The sequence below is a fragment of the Dipodomys ordii genome, unplaced genomic scaffold, assembly GCF_000151885.1.
Source record: "Dipodomys ordii isolate 6190 unplaced genomic scaffold, Dord_2.0 Scaffold224, whole genome shotgun sequence".
NCBI classification, from domain to species: Eukaryota; Metazoa; Chordata; class Mammalia; order Rodentia; family Heteromyidae; genus Dipodomys; species Dipodomys ordii.
Genome location: NW_012267440.1, coordinates 309,938 through 325,630, shown reverse-complemented (window position 1 = coordinate 325,630; position 15,693 = coordinate 309,938). Strand labels below are relative to the sequence as shown.

At 44.6% G+C, this 15,693-nt stretch overlaps 1 protein-coding gene across 1 annotated transcript in view; it reads left to right on the top strand.

The window, feature by feature from the left end:
• The window catches only part of Larp1 (La ribonucleoprotein domain family, member 1), a 28,448-nt gene that overhangs the window by 377 nt on the left and 12,378 nt on the right, over positions 1-15,693 (top strand). The window contains exons 2-13 of the mRNA XM_013035826.1: positions 161-259; positions 502-567; positions 1,590-1,764; positions 2,732-2,860; positions 2,937-3,143; positions 3,245-3,407; positions 4,252-4,396; positions 11,073-11,247; positions 11,586-11,755; positions 13,580-13,972; positions 14,925-15,048; positions 15,138-15,343. Coding sequence (XP_012891280.1) covers positions 161-259; positions 502-567; positions 1,590-1,764; positions 2,732-2,860; positions 2,937-3,143; positions 3,245-3,407; positions 4,252-4,396; positions 11,073-11,247; positions 11,586-11,755; positions 13,580-13,972; positions 14,925-15,048; positions 15,138-15,343 — 2,052 coding nt within the window. The remainder of the gene's footprint in view (positions 1-160; positions 260-501; positions 568-1,589; positions 1,765-2,731; positions 2,861-2,936; positions 3,144-3,244; positions 3,408-4,251; positions 4,397-11,072; positions 11,248-11,585; positions 11,756-13,579; positions 13,973-14,924; positions 15,049-15,137; positions 15,344-15,693) is intronic.

Sequence of the window (15,693 nt, the reverse complement as noted above, 5' to 3'; positions counted from 1 at the left end):
CCCCCCCGCCGCCTGATCTTAGGGTTTTGTATGTCACTTTCCATAGTTCCTTCAGGAAGGAGATGTCAAAATCACTACTGATGTTTTCCTCTTCTGAGAACCTGTAGGTTGTTTGATAGGATGAGGGTGAGGACCTGGCTGGAGGTGGTTCTGCTCATAGACTCTGCAGTCATTTCTTCTTTCCTTTCTTACCACAGAGCATTCTGCTCCAGCCAAGGTGGTAAGGGCTGCGGCTCCCAAGCAACGCAAAGGCAGCAAGGTAAGTGAGGATGACAGCTGGGCAGCCCCTGTAGACTTACTGGGGTGGTACCCTCTTCCTGTGTTAGTGACTGCTGCTGGGCTGCTCGATTTTCTGAACAGCAGGGAAGGCCCTTTCTGGGTTGTAGTGTGTGGATGGTGCTAGTGGGCATCCCGGCTCAGTAGAAATGGTCCTTGTGTGAGGGAGGGGCTGAAGATGGGAAGCAGGATTCCCCTGGGGCCTTCATAGAACGTGCCTTACAGGTCGGTGACTTTGGAGATGCAATCAACTGGCCCACACCTGGAGAGATAGCCCACAAAAGTGTGCAGGTGAGTGTGGGTAGACACGAACTCAGTCAACATAAACACATTTGCATTTGGAGGCTTCTAGTGTATTTGATCTTAGCTATGTTGTTGTTTTTAAGGGGGGGGCAATTGGAGACCCTGAGCAACAAAGTGAAACCTATCTCAAAAAATGCGGGTGGAGGGCTGGGAAGGTGGCTCAGTGGTAGAGTGCTTGCCTTGCGTGCATGAGGCCTGTGGTTGAATTCCTCAGCACAGTGGCGCTGTGGCTCAAGTGGTAGAGCACTAGCCTTGAGCTGAAGAGCTCAGGGACAGTGCTCAGGCCCCATGACCAAAAAAGGGGGGGGCAGTTATGAATACAATCAGGCAACATTGAAGCAATAGTAAAATGGCTAGGAATTACCCTGTGTTTGTGTCAGGGACTGCCAAGTACCATCTAGTTATTATCTCTTTTCACCCTATCAGTGACTCAGAAATGGGTCCTTTTATAACAGTTTTTTCACAGATGAGACTAGCCCTTGCTGGCTCAATGCAGATTGGAACTTAAGTGTGTTGTAGTTCTTCATCAAAGCACTTAGATTTCTAGTGAAATAAAAAGGTGGATATTAGCCTGAGAACAGACCTATAGCTTAAACAGCTCTCTTGGACCCCATCAGAGAGGGGCCTGATCAGTTCTCATTTCAGTACTTTTGTTCTGAGCTGGTGGCCTGAATCCTTTGTTCGCTGACTGGCCACTTCATTAGTGAAATCCTTATTTTAGAGATGGTACAGACAGGCCAGGGCCAGCATTTCTTCCATCCCACTGACTATGAATATAACACAGTAGTAATAATCCTTGTTGTAGAGAGTAACATTGGGCCCCAGGTGTTTGCTGGAGAGACAAGTTTATCTTAGCCTGTGTGATTGTGCTTCCTGTAAGAGAATCACATGGAAAAAGGGAGTTTTTCATCACATGCTGGAACTTTTGTGCCTGTCTTCCTACTTCCTACCTCCCTCCCTTCTGTCCCAAGTGGCTTCACACACCCACTCCATTTGTCTTCTTGCTGTAGCCACAGACCCACAAACCTCAGCCGACTCGTAAGCTGCCTCCAAAGAAGGACATGAAAGAACAGGAGAAAGGAGAGGGGAGCGATAGTAAGGAGAGCCCCAAAACCAAGTCAGACGAATCAGGAGAGGAAAAGAATGGGGATGAAGACTGCCAGCGAGGTGGACAGAAGAAGAAAGGTGAGTAGGACTTGGGAGAACTGTGAAGTGTCAACTCCGGAGGGCTGCTGGAGGGTTCTTCCAGGAAATGGGTAGCTGGTTGCTGTAGGCCACTGTGGGGGGACAGCAGTTGTCTTTCTCATCAGTTCATCAGCTGCTCTTAAAAACAAGGTTTATATTACTCTAGGAGTTTCTAGAAACTTGCCAAAATGATAGGGATACAGGTTTGGCTGCCCCATTATTAAAGATGTACCATAAGTGATTTAAATGAAGTATGCATACTTCTCATAGAATAGCTGGGCTTTATGTAGCAATTCTAATTCCTTTCATCTTGCCTTCAGTGTTGGCCTTTTTAGCATTCGGGATGGCTCCCTATTTCCTGCTCACTATAGGTAGCAGGAAGGGTAGCTCTTTTCCTTTTAGGCCCTCCACCTAGATTGGGCCTCACTTTCTCTCTTAAGCAGAGAGAGCTTTAAGAGAACTCTTATGAGCTGGCAAGGTGGCTCAGTGGTAGAGTGCTTGCCTTGCATGCATGAGGCGCTGGGTTTGATTCCTCAGCACCACATAAGCAGAAAAAGCCAGAAATGGCACTGTGGCTCAAGTGGTAGAGTGCTAGCCTTGAGCTGAAGAGCTGAGGAACAGCGCCCAGACCCAGAGTTCAGGCCCTATGACCAACCAAAAAAAAAAAACCAAACAAACAAAAACTTAGGAGTTTAGAAAGTATTTGTTTTGAGCAGCCATGTGTTTGGCCCCAGAAGATGATTTTTGACTGAGAAGAAATCAGTATTGAAGTCAACTAGGAATCTCCATCACACCGAGGACCACTGGCCTTTTTTTATTTTAGAGATGAAAAAGGGGGTCCAGTATGAAGGAAAGAAATTTGCCCAGGATCCCCGAACTGGAATTTGTGCCCAAGTCCAGGAAAATAGATTAATTAGGTGGGTTAGGCCTCTTGGAAGCCTTTCTCATGTGCCCGTACCATCCCCAGGGAACAAACACAAGTGGGTTCCATTGCAAATAGACATGAAGCCTGAAGTACCCAGAGAGAAATTGGCCTCGCGCCCCACTCGCCCACAGGAGCCGAGACACACATCTGCTAACCGTGGGGAGATGAAAGGTATGTACTGCGCACTGTGGAGGGTCTGAACATGGGGATACCCTCAGGCCTGACCCAGTGCCCCCTTTCCCTATAGGGTCTGAGCCTGCCACCTACATGCCTGTGTCTGTGGCCCCCCCCACCCCAGCCTGGCAACCAGAGACCAAACCGGAGCCTGCCTGGCACGACCAGGATGAGACATCGAGTGTGAAGAGTGATGGGGCTGGTGGGGCGCGGGCTTCCTTCCGTGGCCGTGGACGGGGGCGTGGTCGTGGACGGGGACGTGGACGGGGTGGCACTCGAAGTACGTGAGGCCCCTTTGGGCTCCGGGATATCTGAGGGAGTGTGGCAGGGGGTAGTGGGCAGAGGTCTTCTCTCTCTTACAACACCCATTTCTTCCCATAGCCCATTTTGACTACCAGTTTGGCTACCGAAAATTTGATGGTACTGAGGGGCCTCGTACCCCCAAGTACATGAACAACATCACCTACTACTTTGACAATGTCAGTAGTACTGAGCTTTACAGTGTGGACCAGGAGTTACTCAAAGACTACATCAAACGCCAGATGTGAGTATCCAGAAGCTTCCTAAGCGTTAATGAGATCTTAAAGGCTGTCAGAGGGCCGTAGCTGGTAGTGGAAGGGGCTGTACAGGATCTTTTCATGCTAGCAGTAGTTGTACTCCTTGGTGGCAACTGCCAAAAATCACAGGCAACTCGTCTTAGTTCCAGCTAACTTTTTATAATTTTTGTTGGTGACAGAAATAAAACCATATTTACTTAAATTAGAAACTACCACTACAGAGGGGAAATGACTGGAATCTACTCCTTTCTGTGCTCCAATTGTGATGACAGCATTGTCTGAATGCTAGCAAACATTTACTGAGTCCTCACTATTGGCCACTTTCAGGGCTTTACAGGCATTATCATGTTTAATCCTGTAGTTTTTAACTGCAGAATTCCTACATGCTGGGTCTTTCGTCCCCATTTTATAGTCAAGCAAACAGGCTCAGTAACTTTCCCAGAGTCTCACAGCTAGGAAGTAACAAAACAGAGATTTGAGTCCATTTCTTTTCTCATTGCAAAAGCTGTGCTCTAAGTCACTCCAATAACTTTCATAGTTGAAAGGAAGAGCCAAGGAAAAATATATCATTGTAATGCAGAATTGTGTTTTAGAAGAGAAAGTGGCCAACAACATGGGGTCTGGATTTTAAAGGATAAAGGATTTACTCATCATGCCCAAAGACTGAGCAGAAGTAATTTGACCCAAGTAGGGGAGTAATAAAAGGGATACCATCTTCTGTGTAGTCCTTTGCGGGACTGCAGGTGAAAGGCTATGAGATTGCTGGGGTAGATAGCTGACAAAGAAAGCATCAACGGTCCCTCAGTGACACCTCTTCTCCCCTTCACATAGTGAATACTACTTCAGCGTGGACAATTTAGAGCGAGACTTCTTCCTGAGACGGAAAATGGATGCTGATGGTTTCCTTCCCATCACTCTTATTGCTTCCTTCCACCGTGTGCAGGCCCTAACCACTGACATTTCACTCATCTTTGCGGTATGTCTCACTCCTTGGGACTAGGGTGCAAGGGAAAAAAAGAAAGGGTCCTTAATTACGGGGCTGGAGCTTTCCTCTAAGCAGAACCACCAGAAAAGCCTCCCTCCTAATTAACCGGTTAAATCACCAAGGTTTAGCTATAAATCTTCATTCCTGCCTTCCTTCTCTCTCTTATTACAGAAAGTGTCATTTACAAAAGTAGAATGATATAATGAACCCATGACCAGCTTCAGCAAGTATCAACTTAAAGCGAGTTTTATTCTATTCCCTCCTCCAGTCCTTTGATACTACTTTGCAGATTATCCTAATAGCCTGGCATTTCATCCACCACAATACCATTATCAACCTAAAAATACTAACAGTTCCTTAATATCACCAAATTTCTGGTTTGTTTCAAATTCACTCCAAAAATTTTTTTTAAATTAAAAAAAAAAAAAACAGTTTGTGAAGATCAGGACCCAAATAGAATGTGTTCATTCATTACTTGTTTTTATTTTTTGTCTGTACTGGGGTTTGAACTCAGATAAAGCTCACATGATGTCTTAAGTTTCTCTCTCTTTCTCCTTGTGATTTATTACATAAGTAAATTGGGTTGTATATCCTGTACAGGACTGCATTCCTCACAGGACAGAAATGTCATTTAACATGTTCATTTATAATTCTACTTTTGAAGAGTTAATTGGTGATCTAGAGGCATGATCAGATTCAAGTTTCAGAGTCTCTCCCTGGCACCAGGGAGATTACAAGCCAGCTCTAGCAGAAAATTTCAGGAGACTCTTATCTCCAGTTAATCAGCAAAAAGCTATAAGTGTAACCCTCTGTACATTACCTTTATGATAACAATAAAACAATTATTTTTTAAAAGCCATAGTGTAGGTGTGGCTCAGGTGTTAAGTCTTGAGTAAAGAAGCTGAGTGAGAATATGAGGTCCTGAGTTCAAGCCCCAGTACCAACACACACAAAAATAAAATATGATATAAAATGTTGGATTTGTTTTTGTTTAAAAAAAATAGTGGGACTGGGAATGTGGCTTAGTGGTAGAGTGCTTGCTTAGCATGCATGAAGGCCTGAGTTCGATTCCCCAGTACCACATAAACAGAAAATTCCAAAAGTGGCACTATGGCTCAAATGGTAGAGTGCTGGCCTTGAGCAAAAGAAGTTCAGGAACAGTACCTACGCCCTGAGTTCAAGCCCCAGCACTGGCAGAAAAGACGGGGTGGGGGTGGCGGGGGGGGGCTGAGATCTCAGGGTCACAGTTTGAAGCTTTCCCAGGTAGACAAATTTCTGAGATTAATTTTTTTTTGGGGGGGGGTCCGAACATGGGCACTGTCCCTCAGCTCTTCAGCTCAAGGCTAGCGCTCTACCACTTGAGCCACAGGCCACTTCCGGCTTTTTCTCTTTTGCTTATGTGGTGCTGAGGAATCAAACCCAGGGCCTCAGGCATGCAAGGCAAGCGCTCTACCACTGAGCCACCTTCCCAGCCCCTGAGATTAATTCTTACCTCCAGTTAACCAGCAAAATGCCAGATTGGAGGTAGGGTTCGTGTGGTAGAGTTCAAACTTGAGCAAGTAAAGCTGAGCAAGAACTCAAGGCCCCAGTTTTGACACCTAAAAACAAAGCAGCTGTTTGACTCAGACATCAATATAATGTTGGGGGGAAAGACAGTAGTTTCAGAGTTCTGTGATAAAATGGTATTTCAAGAGCCAGCAGAAGTGATAGAATAACATCTCCTCAGCTAACAGAGGAGCCTGTGAGCATGAAACAACATTTGTAGAACTTGAGAGCAAAACTAGAGAACAATTAGAAACTGACAAGAAAAAAGCAAGCTTTGAAATTGTCAAGCCTAGAAAAAGATTAAAAACAAGTCGTGAAAACTAAATTGCTTAACAGATAAAGATAGGAAACTTGAAGATAACCAGATAAAACAGAAAACAGTCCGGGCACTGGTGGCTCATGCCTGAAATCCTAGCTACTAAGGAGGATGAAAATCTGAGGATCACAATTCAAAGCCAGCCCAGACAAGAAAGTCCATAAGACTTAATATCCAATAAGCCACCAGAAAACCAGAAGTGGCACTGTGGCTCAAGTGGTAAAATGCTCGCCTTGAGTTGAAAAGCTGAGGGACATCGCCGAGGTGCAGAGTTCAAGCTCCACAACCAACCAAAAAAATGAGAAAACAGAGGACTTTAATGAAGAAATGGACTTAATTAATGCAAATGCTATGATGTTTCTTAAAAGGAACTGTATAGCTAGGCAGTTGACCACCAGTGGAGTTAAATTATTTATACCATTCAAGCAATTTTTTTGTATGTGTGCTGGTACTGGGGCTTGAACTCAGGACCTCATGCTCTTATGAGGCTTTTTCATTAAAGGCTAATGCTTGAGCAAACCTCCACTTAACAGCTTTTCTGTTGGAGCTGGGAAGGTGGCTCAGTGGTAGAGCACTTGCCTTGCATGCATGAGGCCCTGGGTTCGATTCCTCAGCACCACATAAGCAAAAAAGAAAAAAGAAGAAAAAAAGCCGGAAGTGGCCCTGTGGCTCAAGTGGTAGAGCGCTAGCCTTGAGCTGAAGAGCTGAGGGACAGCGTCTAGGCCCAGAGTTCAGGCCCCACAACCGGACCCAAAAAACAGCTTTTCTGTGGTTAATAAGAGTCTTGTGAATTTCTGCCCCAAGCCAGCTTCAAACATGATCCTCACATCTCAGTCTCTTGAGTAGTAGCTTGCATTATAGGTGTGTACTACCACACCTGGCCCTACAGGCATTTTATAAGCCATTTTCGGGAATTCCATGATGTTATGCATCATTTTTATTAGACTATATGGCTTGTTTTCCTTTTGGCAAGCAAGTTTCATTATACAGTAAAACTGGAAGAAATTTTGTACTTCTAGAATTTATAAGCTTAGTGTAATTTTTCCTCTTCAGTTCTTATCAGGCCCCTTTCCTCTACTCTACTTTTTTTTTTTGTATACGTAGTATCCAGTAAGTGTTCAGTAAATAAACAGTATTTTAAGGATTGCTGGGATATGTGTAGCACAAGTAGTAGGACACTTGAGACCTTGGATTTACTCTCTACAAAAAGAAAAAAAAAGTTTTATCTGATAATGATGTGCTACATAGTTATTTCATGTTCTCTCTCTCATAAGCTACTATTGATTATTTTTGCTTATTTGGGGGGGAGGTCATGGGGCCTGAACTCTGGGCCTGGGCGCTGTCCCTCAACTCTTGAGCTCAAGGCTAGCACTCTACCACTTGAGCCACAGCGTCACTTCTGGCTTCTTTTGCTTATGTGGTGCTGAGGAATCGAACCCAGGGCCTCATGCATGCAAGGAAAGCGCTCTACCACTGAGCCACCTTCCCAGCCCCATGCTTATGTTTTATTAGGGGATGAAAACCAGTGAATTTTTTGGTTGGTTGGTAGGTTGGTTGGTTGTTTTTTGTTTTGTTTTAGGGGTTTTGGGCTTTAAGAGCCTGAATTTTAAGTCCCTGAACTCTTTTACTGAAGGCTTAGGCTTCACTATTTGAATCACATCTCTTATTTCTGGCTTTTTGGTGGCTAATTAGAGAGTCTGAAAGAAGTCCAGGTCTGTCTTTGAACCATAATGTTAAGGTCTCAGCCTCCTGAGTAGCTAGGATTATAGGTATGAACCATGCTGCCTGGCTGCCAGAAATTCCTAATGGCATGAACATAATTACTCATATGTCTTATTTTACATATTTATTATGCAAATAACACGTTTTATTCATATAAAAATACTGCCTCTGAAAAGTTTTTGTTTTCAACTTAGATGACTAATTTCAAGGTATTTGGAATCATTTGTTTAGTTATGCCTTTAAGTTGATGTCTTTTTTTGTTGTTGGTTTTTTGTTTTTGGTGGGTTGTGGGGCTTGAACTCTGGGTTTAGGCAATATCCCACAGCTCTTCAGCTCAAGGCAAGCTCTATACTGTTTAAGCCACAGCACCCCTTCAGTGTTTTCGTGGTTTGGAGATAGGAGTCTCATGGTCTTTCTTGTCTGAGCTGGCTTTTGAACCACGATCCTCAGATCTTAGCCTCCTGAGTAGCTAGGATTACATACACGAGCCACCGGCGCCCACTTGATGTATTTTTTATTGTGATGTACAGAGAGGTTACAGTTACATAAGTCAGGTAATGAGTACATTTCTTTCTTTTTTTTTTCTCCTTCCGGTCATGGGCCTGAACTCTGGGCTTGGGTGCTGTCCCTCAGCTCTTCAGTTCAAGGCTAGCACTCTATAGACCACTTGAGCCACAACACCATTTACAGCTTTTTCTGCTTATGTGGTGCTGAGGAATCAAACCCAGGGCCTCATGCATACAAAACTCTACCACTGAGCCACCTTCCCAGCCCCAGGAGTACATTTCTTTTTTAAGTGTCACTTCATTTTCTCCCAGTGATTTCATTTTGTGCTCGAGTTTTAGGAATTGAATGTGTTGACCCCCTCCATAACTTTCTAGTTTGTTTTTAATTTATCTAAAACAGTAGTTTCATAGTCAAAATATACAAATATAAATCTAACTTGAAATTCTGTTGTTTTCACTTTTTCCTCTTTCTTACCTTATGTAGGAGATAACCTTTTCTGGATTCTTCCATTAAAAACAAAACTAAGCCAGGCCCCAGTGGCTCACACCTGTAATCCTAGCCACTCAGGAGGCTGAGATCTGAGGATCAGGGTTCGAAGTCAGCCCCGGCAGGAAGGTCCATAGACTTATCTCCAATTAGCCACCAGAAAATTGTAAATGGGACTGTGGCTCAAGTGGTAGAGGGCTAGCCTTGAGTAAAAGGAGCCTCAAAAAGTGCCCAGGTCCTGAGTTCAAGCCAGCCGACCAAAACAAAAAAATAGGCTAAATCCGGTAGTGCACATACTTTAGTAATGCAGCATTTTGGGAGACAGGTGGATCACAAGGTCAAGGTCAGTCTGATTCACACATACATTGGCTTACATATATGGTTTACATCTTGGCTTACATTTTGAGATCCTGCTTCAATACAATAAGAAAATACTTGTTTTTTTAGCTGTGAGGCCTGAACTCTGCACTCTGGGCCTGGGCGCTGTCCCTCAGCTCTTCAGCTCAAGGCTAGCACTCTACCATTTGAGCCACAGCGCCACTTCCGGCTTTTTCTGCGTATGTGGTGCTGAGGAATTGAACCCAGGCAAGGCATGCAAGGCAAGCACTTGACCACTGAGCCACCTTCCCAGCCCCAAGAAAATACTTTTTAAAAGAAAAAATAGAAGCAAATGCCTGTCTGTACGTTTGTATCCTTCCCCTTTCTTTGATAAGTAACATACCACACATAAATTCTTCAGTTCTTTTTTCAGGGAGAGGAAGGTCGTTTTGGGGCTTGCACTCAAGACTTGGCTCTCATTTGCAAACACCCCTCCCCCATGGCTGGCTTACCTCTTGAGTTTCATATTTTGCTGATTAACTGGAGACAGGCTCTTCTGTCCCAACGGGCTTTGAACCTTAATCCTCAGAATTTAGCCTCCTGAGTAGGATTACAGGTATGAGCCACTGGCACCCAATTTGAGTTCTTTTTTATTTTCACTTTATGTATCTGGGAAGTAACTGCAAAGTGGTTAAAAATAGGAACATATACCCAGATCCTATTTATAAGTGTGTGGTACACTACTTTGTAGGGTTTTTAAACTGTTGCCCACTAGACATTTTTAATTGTTTCAAGTCTTTTATTAATACATCAGCAGTTAGCTTTTCATATTTTTGCCAGTGTATTTTTGGTACAGGTTTTCAGAAGCAGAAATGGCTAAATAAAAGTGAATGCATATGTAATTTTGTTAGACATTGCCCAATTTCCTTTGTAGAGGTTTCGCCTTTGCATTCTCAACAACAGTACATGTTGAAATTTTCCTTTCCTTCATTCACTTAAAAGATTTCAAAATTTTTTTAAATTTATCCATATTCTCAGATAACAACTATAAGTAGTTTACCTTAAAATCCAAATACAAAAGGGATTTAATACATACTGATCTATACTTGCTTTTTCTTTTTTTGGGTTGGTCAGAAGGTGTGAACTTAGGGCTTGGCATTGTCCCTGAGCTCTTTTGTTCAAGGCTAATGCTCTACCACTTGGAGCTTTAATTCTGCTTTTGGATTTTGAGTGGTTAATTGGAGATCAGAGTTTCATGGGGACCTTTCTGCCCAAGCTGGCTTCAAACCGTGATCCTTAGATCTCAGCCACGTGAGTAGCTAGGATAAAGACATGAACCATTGGTGCCCTAAAAACTTTTTTTTTTCTTTTTAAATGTCTGATCCACCATTGAATGAATGAACCATTATTTAAGTTGCCAATGTGATGACAAGATAGATTGTTTTCAGGATTTTTTTTTTCCTTGTTACAGTGTTTTCTATATATGGCCTTTAAGTCCAAATCTTACTGTTAACTATTTCCTCTTTGTACAAGTATTCCTTGGCTTACTGGAAGTAGAATTACAGGGTTAATGGGTAGTTTGGTTTTGATGTTTTTACCCTAGTACAAGTTTGGACATCTCACACGTCTGCCTGTCTGTGGAGGAAGGTGCCAAATACTTAATAGGACTACTGTCCCTGGACTATTAGCCAAGCTCTTAGGGACCCAGTTGTTCATCTTTTTGAAGATCTTAGTCTTTCTTCTTCATCTTCTGTCCTTCATCCTCCCCCACAGGCCCTAAAGGACAGCAAGGTGGTGGAGATTGTTGATGAGAAAGTCCGTAGGAGGGAAGAGCCTGAGAAGTGGCCTCTGCCTGGTCCTCCAATCGTAGATTATTCACAGACTGATTTCTCTCAGCTTCTCAACTGCCCTGAGTTTGTTCCCCGCCAGCACTACCAAAAGGAAACAGGTAGGTACCCTTCCAGCATCTAGATGCTCCTTTCTTTTTTGGGTCCAGTCATGGGGCCTGAACTCTGGGCCTGGGCGCCGTCCCTCAGCTCTTCAGCTCAAGGCTAGCGTTCTACCACTTGAGCCATAGCGCCACTTCCGGCTTTTTTCTTTTTGCTTATGTGGTGCTGGGGAATCGAACCCAGGGCCTCAGGCATGCAAGGCAAGTGCTTTACCATTGAGCCACCTTCCCGGCTCCCTAGATGCTCCTTTCTTGTCCTCATCCTCTGGCAAACATCTTCAGTACTGGTCTGATGATGAAAACTGGAGAGATGAGGATCTTATCTTCCTACCATTCAGAGTCAGCTCCTGGCTCTCCCCGTGCTGTCACCCCGGTGCCAACCAAAACAGAGGAGGTCAGCAACCTGAAGACGCTACCCAAGGGCTTGTCTGCTAGCTTGCCTGACCTGGATTCTGAGAACTGGATTGAAGTGAAGAAAAGGCCTCGACCTTCCCCAGCACGACCCAGGGTGAGTGAGGAACTTACCTTGGCTTTGAGGACCCTAGACTGGAATGCTTGGAAGAGGGATCACAAAAAGAAGTATGAACCCAGGTGGTTCAGGGTTCTAATGTGAGATGACCAGGAGCAACTACAGGATAGTTAGCTTGGCCTGTTTCCACTGGGGTGTGAGGGGGACTTTTCCTCAGGATGCTGGGCTCTGCTAAGTTCCTGAGTGGCTGTTCCATAGGAAGAAGTCATACAGCAATGGCCCAGGTTTCTTGAGTCTTAGCTTGTGTTTTTGCTTCATCTCATTCCCTGAGTCTGCATTTCCAGAGAGAGCCTTTTTCCTGAACTTGTTCTCAATATCCTGTAAGTCCCTCATCCCTTTAGTAGAAGCAGAGGAGAGGGAACAGATGTGGTAAATGCACTGATTGAGTCTAGACTAGAACACAGGTTTACAGAGCTGATGGCTTAGTGACCTTGGAAAGTTGGTTGAGTACTTCAGGACCTCATTTTTCCCTGATTTAAAATGGGAAAGCATGGTCAAACTACTCTAGCATTAGTAAAGCAATGTATGTATGTAGTACAGATGGAACTTACTGTAGGTGAAGTATTTCAATCTCCAACTACAACTACTGCCTCTAGCACTGAACTTATCTTCCCTGTCTCCTTTGCTTTGGAGACCTTGGGTCTGGAGCTTGTGAGGTGATTCAGAGATGACCTTAGGTTTTGAATCTACAAAACCCTTAGCTTCCTCATGCATTTTACATTGACTGGTTCTATTGTCTCCTTCCTTGTCTGTGTCAGCTGATCCCCAGAACTCCTTCTCTGTTCTGACTATTGCCTTTAAAAAGTGTTGTATTTTCCCAAGTAGGAATAATGGGGATAAAGACAGACAGTAAATGAACAAGGCCCCTATAAAGCGTTCAGACGACCAAGGCTTTGGAAAGATGAGAGAGCCAGATTTATTAGTCTCTCCCTTGTCCCTCCTGCTCAGTCCTAGAATTGCAATCTTCGGAGCCACTACTTGGTTGGCTTATCTTGAGCTTAAAAGAGATAGAGTTGGGGTTTATGTGGGAAGGTCTTTGCATAGCAAGGAATTGCCTTGGAGGCATATGAGGTAGACAAATGCTTCTCCCTCAGTGTCAGATAAATTCAGTCTTATTGACCTTCTGAAATGTTTTCTTCTATCACCTGGGAGCAGTTTGACATTCCTTGCTAAAAGCATCCTGTTTTCTTTTGCCTGTGTGCATACTATCCTTTCTACCTGGCACTCTCTGTCCCTGTCTTCATCCACCTTACTTGTGTTGATCCTTTCATAGCTAGAATTTAGGAAGTCGTGCCCACATCAGGTGGGTAAGCATCCTCTGTATTCCAATGAACTATTTCTAGTCTCTGCCATATTACATTGCAGTTGGCTGACTGGTAGACTTTTAATCCTACTAAAGTGGAGGAACTTTAATCTTAATTTATCCTGCCCTTTTAAGGACCTGGTACTATTGGGTCCTTGCTCATCCATCAGCGCATTGAAGATTTGCTGTTGAGAGGTCCCAATGCAGGTACTAAATACATCATAAAACAAGATGGATAAATGGAAAAATCAACCTGTTGAACTTCTGGTTTATGCTCACTTCTTAGTTGATTGTGAATGGTTCTGTGAGCTGTGAGTGAAGGAACTGGGCTCTGCGCATGAAGGCATTCTCTCTCCCTAAAGCCAACTCCTGGGAGGGAACACTAACCTGTTAGTGTTACTAAGGCTATGTGACAGGCCAGAACTTCCTCTCATGACAAAACTAGAACCTGATTCAAAGACCCCCCCTAGTGATTCTGTCTTTGGTCTGTCCTATTTCAGAAGTCAGAGGAGCCCAGACTCGCCCACCCAACCTCTTTGCCTCAGCAGCTTCTCTCCCAGCAGCTGATGGCTAAGGACCAGGATGAGCAAGAAGAACTCGATTTCCTATTCGATGAAGAGATGGAACAGATGGATGGACGAAAGAATACCTTCACTGCCTGGTCTGATGAGGACTCTGACTATGAGATTGATGACCGGGATGTCAACAAGATCCTCATTGTTACCCAGACACCACCATACATGCGCCGGCACCCTGGTGGGGACCGCACAGGCAACCATACCTCTCGGGCCAAGATGAGTGCTGAGCTGGCCAAAGTCATTAATGATGGGCTCTTCTACTATGAGCAGGACCTGTGGACTGAGAAGTTTGAACCTGAGTATTCCCAGATTAAGGTGAGGCTCAACTGTAGCAGTGAATATGCAGCCTGGGATACCAATAATAGACGGAGAAAAGGAAGACCCTCTCCAGTCCAAAGCCTATATACTCACTTGTGAGAGGAAGATGGTGGTTTACACCTTCTTGGGCCATTAATGCAACAATAGATACATGAACCCTATTGAATTGCATAGAGGAGGATTTATTGTCCTGGACATCAGTATTTTATTTAAAGTTGGCTAGACACTGATGGAGAATAAAATGAGACTGTCATAATTAGATAGTATAAACATTTCAAAGCCTATATTTTATGTTGAGTGTATAAAATATTTTTTAAAAAATAGATCTTTTGAAAAGAAGACATCTTGTGGTCGGGTGCCAGTGACTCAATTTTATAATCCTAGCTACTTGGGAGGTTGAGGTTGGGAGCATCGTGGTTTGAGGCCAGCCTGGCCATATACATTGACAACCTTTCTTAATCTCTCCTCAATGACAAAAGCACAGCACCACACTCAGCTACAATGGGAAGGTGGATCTCAGTCTTGGTGTTCTCTTACCTCAAAAATAAGTCAATTTTTGCACCGAGCATGTTTGGTGGAAGTTGGGCATCTATGCACTGAGTAGTAACTGTTTGGTGGAGGAGAGAGACTTGCCTGGCCACTGTGACAAGATGGTGGCAGGAAGGTACATAAGGAGCTGTTGGAATGACTAGGAAAGAGCCTGTGCTAACTCCAGCACTTTTGCCAGCGTGAGCTCAGTCTTATGTGCTGGCCTCCTTTGTTTAGCATTCTTTTGTCTGGGTAACTATGGTCAAGTGGCCACAGGCACCTGAAGGCCTGGAGACCAGAATGCCATGTATGTGGACGGGGGAGCTGTCCTCTCCCACTTCTCGCCAGTCTTGATTCCTAAGCCGGCTAGAGCAGCTTGCTGACTTGCCCTCTTTCCCCGCCCATCTCACATCCTCTGCAGCAAGAAGTTGAAAACTTTAAGAAAGTCAACATGATCAGCCGGGAGCAGTTTGACACCCTGACTCCTGAGCCCCCTGTGGACCCCAACCAGGAGGTTCCTCCTGGTCCGCCCCGGTTCCAGCAAGGTGAGGACCAGACATGAGACCCAATGTTGATGAGGGTCCACAGCCTTGAACTGTCCCCTGCATGCTTACCGCACTTTCTGCCTCTGCAGTTCCCACTGATGCACTGGCCAACAAACTGTTTGGTGCTCCTGAGCCCTCCACCATTGCCCGTTCTCTACCAACCACTGTCCCAGAGTCACCAAACTACCGCAATGCCAGGACTCCCCGCACGCCCCGGACCCCACAGCTCAAAGACTCAAGCCAGACTTCGCGATTTTACCCAGTGGTAAAAGAAGGACGGACACTGGATGCCAAGGTGAGTTGCTTGTCCTGGACCCACTTTACTTTCTAGTTCTTTATTTCTGTCTGTCTCATCTGAGCCAGTGAAGTGAGTGGTGGACATAAGGACTAACCAGTGTGATCCACCAGCAAATCTCCTTGCTCCTCAGCCTCCATTGCTTCACCTGTGAAATGGACTTGACAGTTGCTAGCTCCACAGCCATGAACATTATGTGGGAGAAAATGATTTTGTTGGGGTAGCTTGCACACAACCCTGGGTTCAGTTCCCAGTACTGCAAACAAATGAACAAAGAATGAGCCCACAAAAAGTACTGTCTAAAATGGGAGGTGGGGGCTGGGAAGGTGGCTCAGTGGTAGAGCTCTTGC